Source organism: Alternaria novae-zelandiae (assembly GCF_023758075.1).
Source record: "Alternaria novae-zelandiae strain BMP 2774 chromosome Unknown scaffold_11, whole genome shotgun sequence".
Lineage (NCBI taxonomy): Eukaryota > Fungi > Ascomycota > Dothideomycetes > Pleosporales > Pleosporaceae > Alternaria > Alternaria novae-zelandiae.
In genome coordinates this window covers 155,662-173,564 of record NW_026056971.1, presented here as the reverse complement: position 1 = coordinate 173,564, position 17,903 = coordinate 155,662, and the positions used below count along the sequence as shown (strand labels likewise).

The 17,903-nt window shown below is 53.0% G+C and overlaps 6 protein-coding genes across 6 annotated transcripts; 2 read left to right on the top strand and 4 right to left on the bottom strand.

Moving 5' to 3' along the window:
• Positions 1-287: 287 nt before the first annotated feature.
• On the top strand, positions 288-1,096 carry J4E88_005845 (uncharacterized protein; the record flags this gene model as incomplete). Its single annotated transcript, XM_049399477.1, has 2 exons — positions 288-1,024; positions 1,078-1,096. 2 exons carry the CDS (start codon positions 288-290, stop codon positions 1,094-1,096), a joined length of 756 nt encoding a protein of 251 aa, XP_049254490.1.
• Positions 1,097-2,724: 1,628 nt separating this feature from the next.
• J4E88_005844 (uncharacterized protein) lies at positions 2,725-4,319 on the top strand (the record flags this gene model as incomplete). The annotated part of the gene is made up of 2 exons (XM_049399476.1): positions 2,725-2,850; positions 2,907-4,319. The coding sequence occupies 2 exons, from the start codon at positions 2,725-2,727 to the stop codon at positions 4,317-4,319; spliced, it is 1,539 nt and encodes a 512-aa protein (XP_049254489.1).
• Positions 4,320-6,597: 2,278 nt separating this feature from the next.
• J4E88_005843 (uncharacterized protein) lies at positions 6,598-8,295 on the bottom strand (the record flags this gene model as incomplete). The annotated part of the gene is made up of 6 exons (XM_049399475.1): positions 6,598-6,654; positions 6,708-7,222; positions 7,273-7,853; positions 7,905-7,923; positions 8,057-8,193; positions 8,246-8,295. 6 exons carry the CDS (start codon positions 8,293-8,295, stop codon positions 6,598-6,600), a joined length of 1,359 nt encoding a protein of 452 aa, XP_049254488.1.
• Positions 8,296-9,135: 840 nt separating this feature from the next.
• On the bottom strand, positions 9,136-10,857 carry J4E88_005842 (uncharacterized protein; the record flags this gene model as incomplete). Its single annotated transcript, XM_049399474.1, has 2 exons — positions 9,136-10,566; positions 10,849-10,857. The coding sequence occupies 2 exons, from the start codon at positions 10,855-10,857 to the stop codon at positions 9,136-9,138; spliced, it is 1,440 nt and encodes a 479-aa protein (XP_049254487.1).
• A 2,167-nt stretch (positions 10,858-13,024) lies between these two features.
• On the bottom strand, positions 13,025-15,034 carry J4E88_005841 (uncharacterized protein; the record flags this gene model as incomplete). Its single annotated transcript, XM_049399473.1, has 2 exons — positions 13,025-13,790; positions 14,238-15,034. 2 exons carry the CDS (start codon positions 15,032-15,034, stop codon positions 13,025-13,027), a joined length of 1,563 nt encoding a protein of 520 aa, XP_049254486.1.
• A 793-nt stretch (positions 15,035-15,827) lies between these two features.
• J4E88_005840 (uncharacterized protein) lies at positions 15,828-17,607 on the bottom strand (the record flags this gene model as incomplete). The annotated part of the gene is made up of 2 exons (XM_049399472.1): positions 15,828-16,996; positions 17,043-17,607. 2 exons carry the CDS (start codon positions 17,605-17,607, stop codon positions 15,828-15,830), a joined length of 1,734 nt encoding a protein of 577 aa, XP_049254485.1.
• Between the last annotated feature and the right edge of the window lie 296 nt (positions 17,608-17,903).

Below are 17,903 nucleotides of genomic sequence, written 5' to 3'. Positions count from 1 at the left end.
TGAACTCTCATCACCTGATGAACGGTTGTATTCTTTGAACCTTCAAAATTCATTCTTCACAGTCCCAACGTCAAAGCCTTTCGCTCAATGAACCAACAAGCTCACTGTTTCACTCGACATTGAGCACTGTTAAGGATCCATCGCCCTCCGGGTTAATTATACTTTGGATCTGCAACAAATTTATCCAAAGTTATGCAAAAAAGGCACTTTATCTGGTTCCACTTCTCCGCCCCAGACCTGTGTCCACCAAGCAGCAGTTGAGAACCTAGACTTGACTCTACTACACCATGTCAGCCCAGAAAGACATTGCGGAATCGGCAGAAGCTCCCGCAAACCCCACAACCTCATCGTTTAGGAAAGAACGCAGCGACATGGCTCAACGTATCAAAGACGACAGGGAAAAACAATGTCAATCATACGGTCCACAAGTCTTCGAAGATGCTAGGGCTTTCGAAGCTTCCCTGGACAACGGAAGAATCTTCACCCGCGCGTTCTTCGAAAAAGCAGCAGAGCAAGTCGAGATAGTTCGTAAAGGCGATCCGAACATGCCGTTCATGTTTGTACCACGTGTACTAGGTAGTGGACAAGTGGAGAAGCGTGTCCCACCGTATGCCTCACCCGCGGTCAGCCTGAGTTTCAGCGGGATCTTCATTGGTGCCTCTGACAAGATGCGTCCAGCGTATCACATCAGGACTCCCAAACAGCAGGGTACTAATTACGATTTCAGTGATACCAGGGTGCTGAAGCCCGATAGCCTTCAGAATACAGATGAGCAGGCGAGCCTACCTTGCTCTTCTTCCGAGGAGTACAAAGGAATCCCGAAAGTCCTCGAGACATCTTTGCTTCAAAGCAGGTTCTGGGCGAGTGTACGACAGCAGCTCGACGCTCTCACCGTACCAGTCGACAACATTGTGTGCGTAGCCCTCGGAACCATGCACGGAACAGAGGAGGAAGGCCAAAAGGAAGATACTTCAGCCACACAGCACGTGCTTGCCTGCGCCATCTCGACCTATCTTTCCCAGCGGTATGCCGCCGCTTCCACCACGACTTCCACACCAACCCCAATCCCAATTGTAGCTCGCGACATAGCCTATAAACTCGAAGATATGGTGATGCTTTCTCAGTGCAACCCTCCTATTACGGTGGTATCAGAGCCGTACCAATACCTCTCTATCACGCCCTCTACGCTCTTACTAAGCCTCTACCAGCCCGCTTTTCTACCGGTCTTCCAGGTTGCTGCAGACATGTGTTTTCCGACAAGTCCCGCGGCAATCATCACCGCAGAGATACTGAGCCATCCGTGGCATAAAGAAGGGAAGATCATGGCGCTCGATACTTGGACCCCGCGAGTTGGAAGGATGCTGGAGTGTATGAATGCGACGTGGCTGGGTCGGGAGTTTGCAGATAATTGTCCGTCGCCAGATGGTGATGGTAGGTTCGAAAATGCCGGCGACCTTATTGATGATTGGGGGAAGAACTTGACGTTTTATGCGCGGAAAGAGTAGGCTTTTCGTTGCTGTGTCGGCGTTCTTTTCGGGCTTCTCCTCTTGGATCGTGTCCTTCCCTATGATTGTTACGAAGTTTATAGTAGACTTCTCTTGTTTCGACGCTGTTTGTCTTGATGTATATCAAAGATACACATGAACTGTAATGCGGGCGCGTAATCATAATCCCAATCTCAAGCGATCAATTGAAGAGCTCAGAGTTGTTCGTATAGTGAGGTGAGGATCGTCATCTTTGGGCCCGGGAGTTGCTATCAAACGCTTGTCAAGGTTCTCAGCCAACCATGATATGACTGGGAGCTGCCCGATGGGCCATGGTGTCGCCAAGAGGAGGACAACATGGTGCTCTGAGATATATATGCCATCGATGCCCTCGTCACTCTCCACATCTCTTTCATATCTATCGATTGTTTGCGACAGATCTTTTACCGTTTTCTTTTTGCTCTGAGATGATTGCTCTTGCAGAGCCCTGAGATGGTCTCGCTATCTCTTCAGCTATCGGCTGCTCCGTGCGCCAGGCACAAGCTCCCCGTATTCCAGGGACCTCGGCGCCGCCGTGCTATCGCCCGATGGATTCGACAGCCGGTCACACCAAAATGACCTGCCCAGATCGCACGAAGCGGGGTTCCTGAAGGAAGAGGCGACGATGACAAACCTCACGAGGGCTTTTGAGTGTTCCGCGATACACCATGGATCCTAAACGGCCACAGAACGGGTCTTATGCGGGTCGCGCAGCCGGACATGACCACCTTCCTAAAGAGCATCCATCCGGCTTTCTTGGCGAGCGTGATCTTGCCTCCGCCGGCATCCACCCGCATGAGTTCTCTCTCCAATTGCGCTGCGGAAACCTCGCAATTGAGCGCCACTATCAGGCATGCCCAGACGCCGCCCAGGACTCGACCGGAATGAAGCAGGCATTGGCGCGGCTTGTCTTTACCAGCTGCTGGATCAAGCATGAAGAGTGGAGAAGCCATGGGCGAATGATAGGAGCTTGTTCATATTGAGCTGCTTGGCAGACAGGGCGTTGATTGCGAGTGCACGCGACAGCTGCAGAAATGGTTGACGGAACAGGTCCACGGAATCTGTGCATGGCGACGCATGCACGACCTGACGATCGCTGCAACAGAGATCTATAAAGGGCAGGTTCCGCACTCCAAAGAGAAGACACGCCGCAGCTTGCTCGTACCATCTCAAACACTCGAGATAGACCAGATTTTTCAATATGAGGGTTACTCTCGGTCTAGCTGCGCTCGCCGTTGGTGCTGCAGCCGTCCCTACGGCGGAAATCAGGCAGCGCCAGGATGGTCACAACGCCAAGCCATGCCCCAAGAAGCCTTTGGTCACAAAGGTATGGAACTTCAACCTCCAACAGTCGTGTTGAAACTATGCTAACGATCATTGTAGGAGGCTCTCCAGAAGGATATCACCATCAAGAAGTTGATGAGGGGTGCCCAGCAGCTCGAGGACTTCGCCTACAGCTACCCAGCCCGTAACAGGATCATGGGAGGAGAGGCTCACAACGACACCGTCAAGTGGCTGAAGAAGGAGCTCGAGTCTACTTCATACTACGATGTCACGCTCCAGCCTTTCTCCAACTACGTCATGTTGAACGGCACGCTCAACAAGTTCACCATTGATGGACGTATGATCAACTCCACGATTCTTGAATACTCCGCCTCTACCGATGGGCTCGTCTCCGCACCCATCGTTCCCGTGAACAACCTCGGTTGTGAGGCGTCTGACTTTCCCGCGGAAGTATCCGGCAGCATCGCACTCATCTCGCGCGGTGAATGTGAGTTTGGACTGAAGTCTGCTCTTGCTGGAAGCGCTGGTGCCGTGGGTGCTATCATCTACAACAACGTTGCTGGCACCATCAGCGCAACCCTCGGCCCCCCTCCCCGCCCAGAGGGTGACTATGTCGCGAGTGTTACTCTGTCTCAGGCAGAGGGTCAGGCAATCATTTCTAAGGTCGCAGGCGGTGCTACTGTCACCGGTGAATTGGACGTTTTGACCGACGTCCAAATCATCACCACCAACAACGTTCTTGCTACCAGCAAGTGTGGTGACAAGGACAACCAGCTTTGGCTCGGTGCTCACACTGACTCTGTCGGTGCCGGTCCTGGAATCAACGACGATGGCTCTGGAACCGTTGCCATTCTGAACGTCGCCAAGTCGCTTGCTAAGTACAACGTCAAGAACGCTGTTAGCTTCGGCTTTTGGTCTGGCGAGGAGTCCGGTCTTCTCGGCTCCACCTTCTTCGTCGAGAGCCTGTCTCCTGCGGCAGCTCTTGACATCCGCGCATACCTCAACTTCGACATGATTGCGTCTCCCAACTACGTCCACCAGATCTACGACGGTGACGGCAGCGCATACGGTCTGAGCGGACCCGCTGGAAGCGACCAGATTGAGTCTTTCTTCGAGGGTTACTTCAAGGATCTCAACATCTCCAGCAACGCTACCGAGTTCAACGGTCGTTCCGACTACGGACCTTTCCTTGATGCCAACATCCCCGCAGGTGGTACCACCACTGGTGCTGATGAAGTCAAGACCGTCGAGGAGCAGGCTATCTGGGGTGGCGTTGCAGGAGAGATCCTCGACCAGAACTACCACCAGGCTGCCGACAATGTCACCAACCTCAACGAGGGAGCCTGGCTCCTACACTCTCGCGGTATTGCTGCTGCGGTTGCCAACTACGCCACCTCGTGGGAGGGCTTCCCAGCCCGTGTGCCCGTCAACGGCACCGCGAAGAGGAGCGTACGTGAGTCTCACGTTCACAGGGGCGTCAAGGGCGCGAAGGTCACTTTGAGCCTGTTGTAAGCTCGCGGTGACATAGCTTTGTATATAGTCAACAGTGATAATGTCAACGAAACATGAATAATACACTTCAATTACAGATCTACTTTGTCTTGATACACGTATAGCTGGTCAAGCTTTGATGGGATAAAATTTCACCCGAAAAAACGGAACATAGACGTCAGCTTTGTAGTGTCGTCTCACTGTAGCGCTGAGCCTCATCCTCATGTCAGCCGCCGGACCTGCACAGCCCCCACAGCCATGTCAATCGGCTAAGCGGCTCGCGAAAGCTTCTAACCGCGACACCGCCGCTGAGCCGCACGCGTGTGGAAATAAGGCTTATTGCGATCAGCTGAAGTGCAGATAATGGGAGCCTACTTTGGTTTAGACGTATATGTATCGCGTTTGGGACGCGTTCGTGTGGGTTGTTGATTCTTGGGCCTTTGACTGTCAACAACAATTCCCAAACCTCTCGCTATCTACCAGCGCGACGGTACCAACCAGTGGACTAACAGGAGCTTTCACTGCTGTGCAGACTCCCGATCTTTTGAGAGTCTGAGATAATCGCCGTCCCGCGCGTGTTTCGGGCGTCAACGACGTGACAAAACAAAGGGTTGCCTGAACGAGGCTGTGCCCACCGCGCGACGCTTTTGATCACCGCGCCTCCAGGGCATATACACACATCACGCCGCAATTCTCTGGTCCTTTGGTTCCTCCAGCATTTTCGCGACTTTAAAGACATCAGAACCCCTCCATTGAATAAACCAGAGAATCAAGAAAAACAGGAGTGGATAGAAATCATGGACCACAACAGCCCATGCTACGAGCCCTTCCCAGCCCTAGATTCCGCCCCCACAACCCCACAACACGACCACGAGGCGCCTATACCCTCAACCTCAGATATCACCACATCAATATCAACATCAACATCAGAGCCCTTCTCGGTACACTACGAGGGCCCCCTCTACACGGAAATAAACATCCCACTCCCCCGTATCACAACACCACGAACCACCTCTCCATCCCCATCAAACCAGCCTCCATCTACCACTCCCTCGCTCGCCTCACCCCCCGAAAAACAACGCGGACGTTCCCGAACCCTCTCCTCACTATCTCCCTTCCGGCACCGTAGCTCCTCATCTGCATCTACATCTGCGTCTGTAACTTCACCCACCTCACCCACATCACCGCGCTCCAGCGACCGAGACAGCGAAGACTGGCCGCGCATCCGCAAAGACGTCGTAAGATCGCGAGAAGTAAACGCGATGATGAACTTGCGACATCATGGTAAGAGGGGGCGGAGCGGCACGATCGATGCGTTGGCGGTTGTACCTGCTGTTTTGGTGTTGAGTGCGGAACTGTTTACGCCCGGGGGAGAGGAGGTAGGGGTGGCAGAGGGGAGGAGGAAAGATAGTGGGGTGGGGAGGTGGGAGGAGGGTATACGATGAGGGGGTTGGGTGAAGGGGCTGGAAAGAATGAGGATGTGGGGAGGTGGTGTGATGGTTGTTGTATGGAGTAGATCTGTGTGTTGTATTTGTACGGTAATGCTTTGGGATGGGCAGTATGGGTATTTGTTGGAAACAACGAGGCTTCGTCTAGAGGGTCACCCCATACAAGGAAAAAACTGAACAGGCCTGCAGACTACATCGAGACAAAAATCTACGACGTGGGTGACGTAGCATCAACGTAGTCTCCAGGGTGTTCAGTTTTTTCCTGATGGCGTAGGGTCATGATTGTACCACGTCACAGAGGGTTCAATATAGACAGAGGACGCGGATGTGCGTTGGCATCATAATAGATGACGAGCAGGGTAAGAATTACTCTCGACGATCGGGAGAGCATGGTAGTAGAGGATAGTTGATGGTCTGATGTAACATAGAGCGGCTACTGCATCAATACATAGTCACAGCAATATCACATAAGTGAAATGGAACAAGACACAACATTCTATTTTGGACCCGGCCATAAAACACACAGAGTCATATCAATACTCGAGTTTTATAAAGAACAGCCTCCCCAACGCCAGTCCATGCACGTATGCTCATAATGCAGGTACAGGTATTTGATATACTGCTCCTCAGCAGTCTATAAACATAAAAGCACGATAAAAACACCCGTCATGTCCATATTCCCAATGAGCGCAGTCGACATAGAGTGTGATCTTTCACAAACCAGCAACTCCATCGGCCCAGCTTTTTTTTTTCTACTTTTCGCATGTGTACTCCGTAACAGAATCCGAGCGTAGCTTAGCGGGGCAGATAGCACGGTCTCCCAAGAAACGGATTTTACATGAGTACAGGTACTAACTGTAGTCGAACAGCACGCTGATGCTCTCGCCGTGGTGGACGCGTCGAATGGCCTGCCGGATGTCAGTGTGAGTCTTTCGACGTCTCGTTAGTAGTTTCAACATACCTCAGCAAACACGTTGCCGACCTCGAGGACCTCCAACTTGGGGCACCGGCTCTTGTGATCCTCCTGGGGCACCGTGTTGGTTACAATGACCTTGTCCAGTGCACTGGCGTTGATGCGTTCGATAGCATCTCCACTCAGGATACCGTGTGTAATGAGCGCAATCACCTGCGTAGCGCCCTCCTTCTTCAGGAGTTTTGCCGCGCGGGTAATGGTGTTGGATGTATCCGCCAAGTCGTCGACCAGGATAGTTGTGCGCTCCCGAACGTCTCCCACCAACATCATGGTCGCGTTCTGGCGGTCGTTGATCTGTGTGGGGCGGCGCTCCTTGTGGATAAGGGCAAAGGGCATGCCGAGGGCATCGGCAATGGCAGTCGCGCGCTTCGCACCTCCAGCGTCGGGAGAGACTACCACGGCTTGTTGGTAGTTCGGGATGTTGAACTGGATGTATTTGCGGAGGAGATGGCGGCCGTACAAGTTGTCCACGGGGATGTCAAAGAAGCCCTGGTATTGGGGATCTAGAAGTTTGTTAGCTCAGCCATCTCAGGTTCTCCAAGATGGTACTTACCGTGGAGATCCATCGTGATAACGTGATCGGCGCCAGCGCAAGTCAGAAGGTCCGCGATAAGGGTACCCGCCTGAGCAACCCATTGGCGGTATCCGACCTGGGGCTCGAAGGCAGGAGGCTTCGTAGTTGTCGGCGCGCGCGTGATGCCAGGTGTTGGAGCAACTGAGCCGTTGGTGCCGTTGGCTCCATGGTCGCCATTGAAGTATGCGCCCTTGTCGGATTTACCGGAACTGCTCGAGTCGAGCGTCTCGGTGCGCTTGATGCCATTCTGCTTGACTGGGCTTGTAGGATCGGTGCGGCCGCCGTTGCGCTCGTCGAGCTTCATCCTACTGAGCTGGTGGTGCAGCGCGGCCGAGCCATTGGTGAGACCTGCGCTTTCCGCCTGCCCAGGGAAGGGCGTCTGCGGTCGCGAATCGAACGTGTACGTGCCGGTCCTCGAGCGCGTGCCAGGCACCTTGGAGAGGGGCGCGCCAGTCTTGTTGTAGGGAATGTCCGACTGGCGCGAGTAGGGGAACAGAGGGAGGACGGCGGTGATGCGCTTCGCCGAGGCGGTGCGGCAGGCCGAGATGGTAATGAGAAGTCTGGAGGACGGTCAGGCACTTCACTCAACTACACCATGAGGATGGGCCTACTCCATCAGATGGTCGTTGACTGCGCGCAACACGAGACATTAGCGGGGTTCTTCACATATCGCAGAGCACGCGGGCGTCGTGTTCCGTCCCAAGTGCGCTGCAGTACCACTGCGGCTAGGAATGCGCGCGCGACCTGCACGAGGGCTTCGTACCTTTACCGCCGCCGGACTGGATGATGAAGACATCCTTTCCTCGCACACTCTCCTCGATCTCGACACGCGTCTCACCACCCTTGAACTTGTCGAGAAGCACCTTGGCCTTGGGTATGCCGAGGTGGTTGCAGATGGTCCTGTCGCCCAGTTAGTCACAGCCATGGCCCGCTTCTCCGCGCGTCGACTTACTCAGTGAGCTGCGGGTGGGAGCTGCCGCCCAGGACCACAATGTTCCTCATGTTGACGGCTGGTGGAGGTGGTGGGGTCGTGTGCTAACTTCGCGGCGGGCAGTATAGCAAGAGGAGATTAGTGAAGGAAGGAGGGCCCTCGCGGAGAAATTCCTCTTATCGATAATGGAAAAGATTTAGTTCCAAGTTACTTTAAGGTTCCGCCCTGGTAATGCTTGGGTGGAGCAGTCGCAGCTCAGGCAGCTCAGGAATTGGGCAGCATGGTGAAAGATGGATGTCTGTCGTCACGGGCCAGAGAGGTTTTCGCTTCCTTCGGCTGTTGCACTTTTTCTGCCGAGCCCATGTCGCCATCCAACGCACCTCAAAGCTTCTAGAGCGCGGCATGGCTGCAGTCTGCACGGCATACATACCATAGCGAGCACACCGGATGAATGACTCGGCCTGCACGCCAGCTACTTCCGCGTTGTTGCGCAGGAGAGCGCAGCTATGGCGCTTCACCTGCAGCGGCTGGCGGTCAGTAATCGCGCCATGCTCAGTGGTTGCAGTTCGCGTCAGTGGACCAAGGGAAGGGTCCGTTAGCGCCTGCCGAAGTCGCTCTCTCACGTGCCTTCCTACCTGGTCGTCTGGGGAAGGAAGGATACACCATCCCTTGGTCTTAACGTTACATTCCAGAAATCCCACATAAATCTAGTTCACCGGCTCATGGCACGTCGTACAGCCCTGCAGTTATCACCGAATGCGGCATCCTGCGCCCTTGATGTGCCCTCGAACAGAGAATGCGGATAAGCGTGCGGTATTATATTACATTAGAGGTTTTAGTCTAAGTGCCATAAAGCGGTTCGTCTACAAGGGGTATATGCTAGTCGTCGTTTCATCCATAATGTACTTACTCTACTCGTTCAACTTGGTTCTCGCTCTGCGATCTCTCGCACTTCTTCCTCCACCCGCGGTGTGCCCCGCCACTCCACCCTGGGTCGATGCACTCCCTCGTCGACTTCCTGTAGCACCACTGACAAGACTCGATGTCGGACTGTAAGGTCTCCTGTGCGCGCTTGATATACTGCTATCCCGCGTTCCGCTCATCGAAAGAACAAGATGCGCGCGCGAAGGTGGTGAGATAGGATGGTCGTTGACGTAGAAGCCCCCGGTACCATCTTGGGTAATCGTAGGCGGGGCCGAGACGAGCTTGTTGCGTTGCTGCGTGTGGTCGGGAGAGACTGGCCGCGCATCGACTTCCTCAACAAGCCCAGTTTCCAGGTCGATGTCCACAATACCGTCTTTACTGGTACGTAGTACTGCGGGCGCGAAGTCATGAGACTGGATGGCTTCCTGCAGTAGATCCTTCTCTGCAAAATCAGACCTATCGCTAATAGCAGGCGATTTATTTTGGTCTTTTGTAATGTTTGAGGCAACCATGGTCATACTCTGCGTCATCTTGCTTCCATTACTGTTGTTCGGAGATCGTCTGACTCCTGTACGTGCGGCCGTTGTCGCGGACTGATGGTGAAGAAGTTGTGCCGTTTTGCGACCTCCAGCCGTACGAGCAGAGTGATAGGTCCATGGGGGAGGGTTCGTGTCATCGAAGTTGCCCATGTCGAACAGTTCCCTCAGTATTGTCCATGTGAACGGTAGATTGGCAACAAGGATGGCTGTCGAGGACTCTCGGACGTACCAGTAGATCCACGTTGATTTGTAAGGATTGCTGAAGGAGTAGTAGCTGTTCATGATGCTCGCAGCAACGACAAAGATACCGAGAGAGAAGATGCCACAGAGTATAAGCTTTCTCTTCATGGGTAGCAAGGATCGGATGAGCATCTGCAATGCGATACATAGCATGATCAAATCCGAGGATATGTTGAACACAGCTTTGGTGATCCGGTGGTGTACCAAGGCGTTGCACTGGAAGGAAGTAGTCGGCACTGCGTAGTATGCAGAAAAGGGTCGACACCAGGCTGAGAAGTAGAGGACCTCTATAACGATGAACCCAAGTGCCGTATATCCGGCGAGCAGTTTGATGGCGATGTTCTCTTTCTGAAGCGCCGTCCGTGTTATGCGATGGTACATGATCAAAAGACATGCTTTGCAGGCCCAGATCACGGCGATATGCATCTGTTCTACAACGACCACGAGCTTGCTTCCGAACCGTCGTCTCGCCAGTTCTTCGATAGTCAGTGCGCTGAAGTCGAAATTCTCCGGTTCCAGATTCGATTGGACTTTCAGCCACCGATTCGCGAGCACAATCATAACGGTATAGGCGGCGGTGACGAAGAGGCCCATAGTCCAGTCATCGATTTGTAGGCCTTTGACGGATCGAAAGAGCATCTTTCGCGAAATTCTGCATGACGAATCTGGTCAGTGAATGCATGCATTTGGTACAATGAGCAGGTAGTTAATGGTAGATCGTAGGCAGTTGATGCAAGCAGCAGAAGGGCAAAGCACCGATGCGCTCAGTAACCCAACGTCGCCCGCCAGCGCATCACATCGCATGCTAAGCCGCATTCTCGAATGCGAAACCAGATCTTGAAAGTAGACGAATATGATGGGATAATGCACGGAAACTGCACTCACAGTCTTGCCCCAATCATGCATACAGCGCATGTATACCAGATCCATGATTCCTGGTTGAACGGTAATGGCATTGTCGAGTTGCAAGGCGGTCTGCGCCGCTGACGCCAGAGTCGCTATCCGTTAGGCCGCTTGAGGTTTAGAAGACGAGATCGACGAAGGATCATGTTGTAAAGCAACACGATAATCGAGGCGCATCCAGAGCACGCAGGAGAGGTGATGTAAATATCCCGAGGGTAGAACGTGTCAGGGAGGAGGGGTGTAGATACACACCGACCAAAAAACAAGGAGGAGCGAGGAAAAGAAAGCTGACAGTGTCGACATGGAAAGGCAAGGTGAGAAGCTAACCTGTATAGCCTGCAGCTGATGCACACGGCAGTCTTCCATTTGCAGCCATCAGCTCGATCCAGGGCTTATCGCAACCATCTGCCGCGCCTCTTGAGCCTGATGGAGGTCCCGCGTGGGGTCGCCGATGCTTGGGCCTGGCGTCGTGTCGGGCCAATTCCAAGGTCGTGCGTGGCGCGTGTGAAGGATAGCTTCAGGTGCGGCTAGTGGTTGCTTTTGCGGGGTTCCGCGCGGTTGACACACTGAGCACCAGTGCGACCGACGCTCTAGACGTCTCGTGGCGTACCATCCTGGGTGCGCAATCACGGTAGTTGCATCTGTGTATAGTATCGTGGTCGTGATATCATGCCCAGGTGAGCAGTGCAAGCCAAGAGCCAGCTGGCTGAGGCTGTGCCTGCAAGGCTTGCAGTACACGAGGCTGACGGCCGCAGCTGTTACCAGCAACACAAACTCGAGCCTGATGTAAGATTGGACGACTACTGATTTCAAAGGCGGTAAATGAGCGTTAATGCGCATTAAGGGCATGGTGATGTTGGGTTCATGTTTGCATTTGCCGCTGGCCCTGGGCGAGTGATGGCACAGGGAAGGAGGAGTGAACTGCACGCGGGAACTCGGGAAGTCGCCACTAGTCCAACGCGCACCGTTCAACTCACGTCTTCTTAGCTCCTAAACGCCACTTTCGCCTGTTCTCTCGAAAGAACAAATACTCGGGGTCTCGCATCCTGCACCCTGTTGTCAAATGGGATTTCGACAACGCTTATCGTAGAGGACACCCCTCCGCTCCTAGACACTTTGATGATTTCGCTCGGAAAGTTCCTTCACGTTAATATCGCGATTCAACCCCCAGTCGGACCGCAGCACCACCGAATGCGAGGATCGGTCAAGAGACGATTCACAGATCGCACAGACTTTGTGGTCGAGAGATTGCGATGCGGCGCACGTTGACGATGCTACAGGAACGCATGACGAGCATCACCAACTACTCAAAACCGCGCACGACGACTTTCTTTCTTCCTCTTCAAAGCGCACACACGGAGAGCATGCTGCCTTAGCATCGAAGCTTTCGTACTCGAACACCCTTCCACCGCCTTCCGTACCTGCCAATCCCTTCTAGAAGACCTTGGTGCATGATCGAGAAACAGTCGATCGTGGTCACCTACGATACAGTACTAATCGGTGTGCACTTCACCGAATACGCCCTTCTTTACCCATTCTATAAACTTCTCGTCAAAGCCCTTCCCGTCATAATCACGAGACCTTACCAGGAGCCGGCTGCTTCCTTCCGATACATTCGTCTTGGACATCTATCGCGTATCGCGCAAAAGGTGCTCGCGCGTCACCTTCCGACGAGCACGGTTTGGGAAGCGGTACCATACTTCCCGCTGATGGAGTGTATCACTGACGCGGACATGTGTCTTCTCGGGGCGCCCATGCTGAGAGATCGCTTTTTAATTGCGATTGGTTTTAGTAGGAGCTATACGCAGGACGCGGCAGTGATCGATCATTGCTGTTATCATGGTAAGCATACTAGACGACGGGGTCTCCGTCAATATACCCTTCATCATCATAAGTATTGTCCCCACTTTATTCTTCATTTTCGATCTAGAGTCCTGACCGATCATGTCTGGCTTATTTGTCACTAATGTTGTCACCGATCTGGCCCTGTAGACAGTGCAAGTCGCATAGCGGTAAGAATTGCACCCGAAGTGGGCAAGCAACATCATTATCATACGTGTCTACTAACCTCCCATAGGCCTACCAGAAGTTGGCCTTCACGGCATCGGAAACTTCCACTCTTCATGAACTTCCTAACTCATCACACCTCTTTCTCCTCAAGATATCACGACCGCTCTCTGGGTAACGCGTTTGCTCACACGTCTTCCGAGATATCCTCCAATTGTTCGACAAGGATAGTCTGTCCCTTCCTCGCAGTCATCTTCTGCATACCGCTAGTACATTCCATCACGACGTTACTCCAGGAACCGAATACTAGGAGTGTTCTCGTAGCATCAACGAAACTCTGGAAGATGCTAACTCTGTCTCCGCTAAGTCTCATGTTCACGAGGTCGCCCAGGCGTACTGTGATAACGTCTTCCACCGCAGGAGACACGCCAACGGCGTTATGGCGTCTATGCAAATAGATCGCAACGACCCCATTATCCCTGAGCACTTTGTTATAGGTCCGGCTCCTACGGCAGCTTATGTTTACAAGCCAATGAAATATCTCGTGCTCCTCGCAATACCGATGCGTGGACCGTTTGGTAACGACGAATGGGAACGATTTCCACTTCATGCGGAAAAGAGGTCGAATATCGATACCAGGGGCTTCAACGGCTTTGGGAGTCTTGAGGAGGCGCACGGCTTTCAGAGTAGTGATGATAGAGCTATTGATATATTCGTCAGAGTGCGGAACGACCTCAAGGTACTCGGCAAGCTCTTCGATGTTGATGATAGGGCGGTGGGCTTTCGTGTAAAGCGGCCAGAACTCGGAGCGGAATAGTTGGTTCGTCTGAGCAAGGCCGAGGAATTGGCGACTAGGGTGACGGTCTCTCAGAGCATGTTTCGAGTGTTGAGAGCGGCCGCGGCGCTTGCGGTGCAGCTTGACTCCATGAGCTGCTTCTCCGGCAACAATGATGCTGTATATGTGGTTGCGCAGTTCTTCGCCGTAAGTCAGTATACATATATCTCAGAGCAAATACGACGTTGGGCTTACCACCGGGCAGCTCCAGAAGCCGCGACACCACATCCACATCGGAGGCATTGTTCATTGTTGTATCGGCATCCATGTTGGGTTATGCCAGTTGAGCTCGCTTCTTAAGTGGTTGATTGGGACAGTGTACGTAGGAAGCAGACTAGAAGGGGTAATTATAAGGTACCCGGGGCGCACACAGACCAATTTGGAAGAGTGATTAGGCAGCATTTGGAGCTGCTTCTCTTCCCCGATGACTTGCATCCACATTCATTGTCACCCATTCCCGAACTGTCTCCAGATTCACTCTGCCACAATTCGTCATCCCCCTCATGATCTCCTACGCCCCTTGCACTGACGTCTTTCCCTACACCTCTCGCCTCTCCAAACACACTTCACCCTCAAAAGATTGTGGGATGCCGCCGGTCCGCTAGCAGGCATCGAGAAATCCATCTCTGCGGCCAGCGCCCGTTCAACAAGCGCATGCACGATCGCAGCGCGGGAGACTTCGATCTCAGAGTCAAGCTCCACCGTAACGAGGACGAACGGTTTGCCACTCCGGTAGCTGGACTTCGAGATGCTGATCTTTGTGATGGCTCCGGGCGCCAACAGATGGTACCATGACGGCAGACATGCGAGCATGCGGCATAGAACGCCGGTGATAAGGCCGTTCTTGTGGCTCTTGTATTCTGTGTCGAGGAACCAGCGGCCTGTGACATCGCAGTTATACGGGTCTAGCCGGAATAAGAGTGTTACGTCGAGACCTGGGTTTGGCGAGTCGAACTCCATTGCCGCTGGTTGTCTAAGCCGTCCTTTTTTGATCATGGATAGGAGGCGGACTAGCGCGGGATATGCATCGTTCTTGCCAGCGAGACCCGAACGGTAGAAATGAGCTAGTTGGGAGAAGTGGAAGTAATGACCGTTCATATACAAGGGCGCGAACTCTGTGCGCGTTCTACGGTCAACTTGTGTCAGGCCCATACACTTGTGCTTTGGATATCGCTCATGGAATGGCATTGCTGGATCAGGATTGTAGTGTACGCGCATGGCAGACGAACCAACATCTTCTACGATACAATCGTATATGCGGTTTCGCAGCTCCCCTGATAGTTGCGAGAATATGCATGTATAGCCCGGCAACGGACCGGAGTTTGAAGAGGTGTGCGATGGCGTCTGGGATTCAGCGTTCATTGCGGTGGCCCGTAAACCGCTTTGCAGGGTAGCTGCAGAGCTTGCATTGGTGTAGGAGATCATATCCATGTTGTGTATAGCGGCGTCGAAACTCTTAGCCTCGCGTTTGATACTCTCAGTCTTCGGCTTGACACTTCTGACCAAGCACTCAATACTTTCAGTCTTGTGCGGAAATTACGAATGTTCACGACCTCGTTGGTAAAGTACTTCCAGTCTTGTGCGTAGTAATTTGAGCCTTGCGTTCGGCACAGCAATTCTTGCGGTAGATACCCTGAGTCTTGACCCTAGTACTTTGAGTCTTTCCTTCACGTTGAGTCTTGCGACTTGTTTCTCAATATACCGAGTGAAGTGATACCAAGACGTTGTGATGTAGGACTACAGAAGTGAGAGAACGAGGAGCCGTCATATATACTTCCTCGCTACTAGCTCACACAATTATTGTGCGCGCGAAGCCACATTGACTCTAGCTCCATCCGGTTTATCGTGGTACCTGCGGTGACCCAAATGCCGAGATGTAGCCGGGGAGCCACTCACAACTCGCCCAAAACCAACGCGACGGATGATACTCGAATCCCCTCTTGAATCGGTGGAAAGGCGCAAAAACGGGCCATGTAGAGAACAAATTGGTTGAAATAAACAGGATGTTTCTCGGGCCAAAACTCCGGTGATAGCATGTCATCGTAGACCTTGCTGACCGCCCAACGTTGATTGGGCACCGCTTACCACTACATCACCAAGCAGCGCCTGCGACAATTCAGATCTTCACAAAGTCAACAAGCCAGACATTTTCCACTTACTCCGCCTTAGCATCTCCAGCACTGACCAACTCTCCACTCTCATCTCTCTCCCACTCGCACACCCCCAGCCCGGTGCCCTTACAAGGAATGCAAGCAGATCCATCACCCAAACTACGACACTCATCCACGCCAAACCCCCTACTCCGACACCTCTTACAAACAACCAGCTTCTTCCCTTTCTTAAGCTCATCCCTCCAATTCTCATCGTCCATGATACGGTAGTTGATGCCGTTGAAGCGCCAAAAGTCGTCGCTGGTATACATCAACTCCTCGACAGGCAGCTCCTCGCCTTCCATATACGGTGGAATGAAAGACTTCCCCGACGGAAACATTTCCCGCGAAACAACGAAGTGGGCGTTTGTGCTGTATGACTTGAGCATGGTGGCGATCTTGTAGGTGGCCGCTCGGTCGAAGAAGAGGGCACTGAGGAGGTGGGCTTGTTCTGTTGCGTCGACTATCTCGAAGAGGCGGAAGAAAGAGTGGTCGGAGAACTTCAGGTGGAGTACGAAGTCGTCTGCTAGTGTTCTTGGTAGACAGACCTCTACGAGTGAGGTGAGGGAGCGGAAGGCGATGTCGGAGAGCGAGCGAAGGTCGTGGCCTGAGTTAATGGAGATGGCGGAGTCGAGCATCTTTAGCGACTTGAGGGATGGCGGGAAGCCGCTTTGTCGTAGGTAGTAGTAGAGGTGTGACTCAAAACCTAGCTCGAGGTACTCTAGCTCGACGAGAGAGCGGAGCTTTTCAGCGCCTTCGGGATCGGTGTCGCGCTGGGTCAAATAGCCAACGTGACCACCGCAATGTGTCAAGCGCTGCAATGAATGTGCTTGTTTCTGCAGCGCGATTAGGAATCGAGATGAGGATGTGCGTTGTCCAGGATCCATGGACGGTTGGCATTCCTGGAAGACGTGCAGTCGCTCTCCAATTGACAGCTCCTTGAGAGCTTTGGGTAGACTGAGGACATTGTCTAGGAACGGAACGCTGACGTTACATTCGATAAGCGTTAGAGACTGAAGGGATGTTGTCTTCTTCTCTGATTCGGAGATTTGGAGATCTCCATCAAAGTTCAGACACGACAACGTGATATGTCGTAGAGTTGGATGTTTGAACATCGCGACCGCGCGACCTAACTTGAACTTGTTGTCTCCCGAACCATGCGCGTGGAGCGTTACTGTGTTTCGTTAGTTAGGCTCATTGTCATGAAACACTCGACTTACACGACTGTAGCATCGGTAACGTCATCGACATGCCCGCGCGTGGATACACTGATGCTGCAAGCAAGTTGTTGTAATCAATCCGTGAGTATCCATCAAAGTAGATGCCATTTTGCCATTCCAAGTTGTTCGGGCAAGGGCTCTCGACATGCAGATGACGCAGCCTACCCATCAAACTCAGGTAGTGGTTCAGGTCCTCGATCCCCTCGCGATGTTCATCTTTGTAGCGAATAGCCAGATCCTGGATATAGTCTGTCCGATCGTCCCGGCTGTCCAGTGCCGTGGCAATCCTTTGCGCGTGCCCTCCTGTCAAGACTACTAGTTTGCGCCAGATGTAGGGTTCAACGAGGCCTTGAAACCGCGTGCACGTCGCAGCAAGACTGCAAAGCGCATCCTGACCTTCGACGTGGTCGATGATGTTGAGGAGGAGTTCATCGACTAGGCGCAAAAGTCCGCTCTCGGCCGGGCCCAGCATGGTGATTCCAGGTTCTTGACGTGCTTTTGTGAAGGTGTAACCGGAATGACGCGTCTTGCGTTTCTTGGCTCCCGCAAACGATATACTGGGCATCCAAAATTTCTGGGTTGATTTGAAGTTGGTCAATACGGATGGCGCCGTTCGTAGACGTGTATTTCTTAATGTCCGCGCTGGCAGAAAGCAGAGACAGGGTGCTGCTGTTCAGCCAACGGGACCGCAGGATGATGTCAGACGCTAGCACTATAAAAGACTAGAGCGCCACGTGAAGACATCCGTGCGCCAGCGCGGTATCACATCACCATACCTAGGTAGCCAGCTCGACGTGTAATGACCTCCACCTCATTATGACTACTGCATCACATCAACATAATTTGGGCATTGCAAACGGA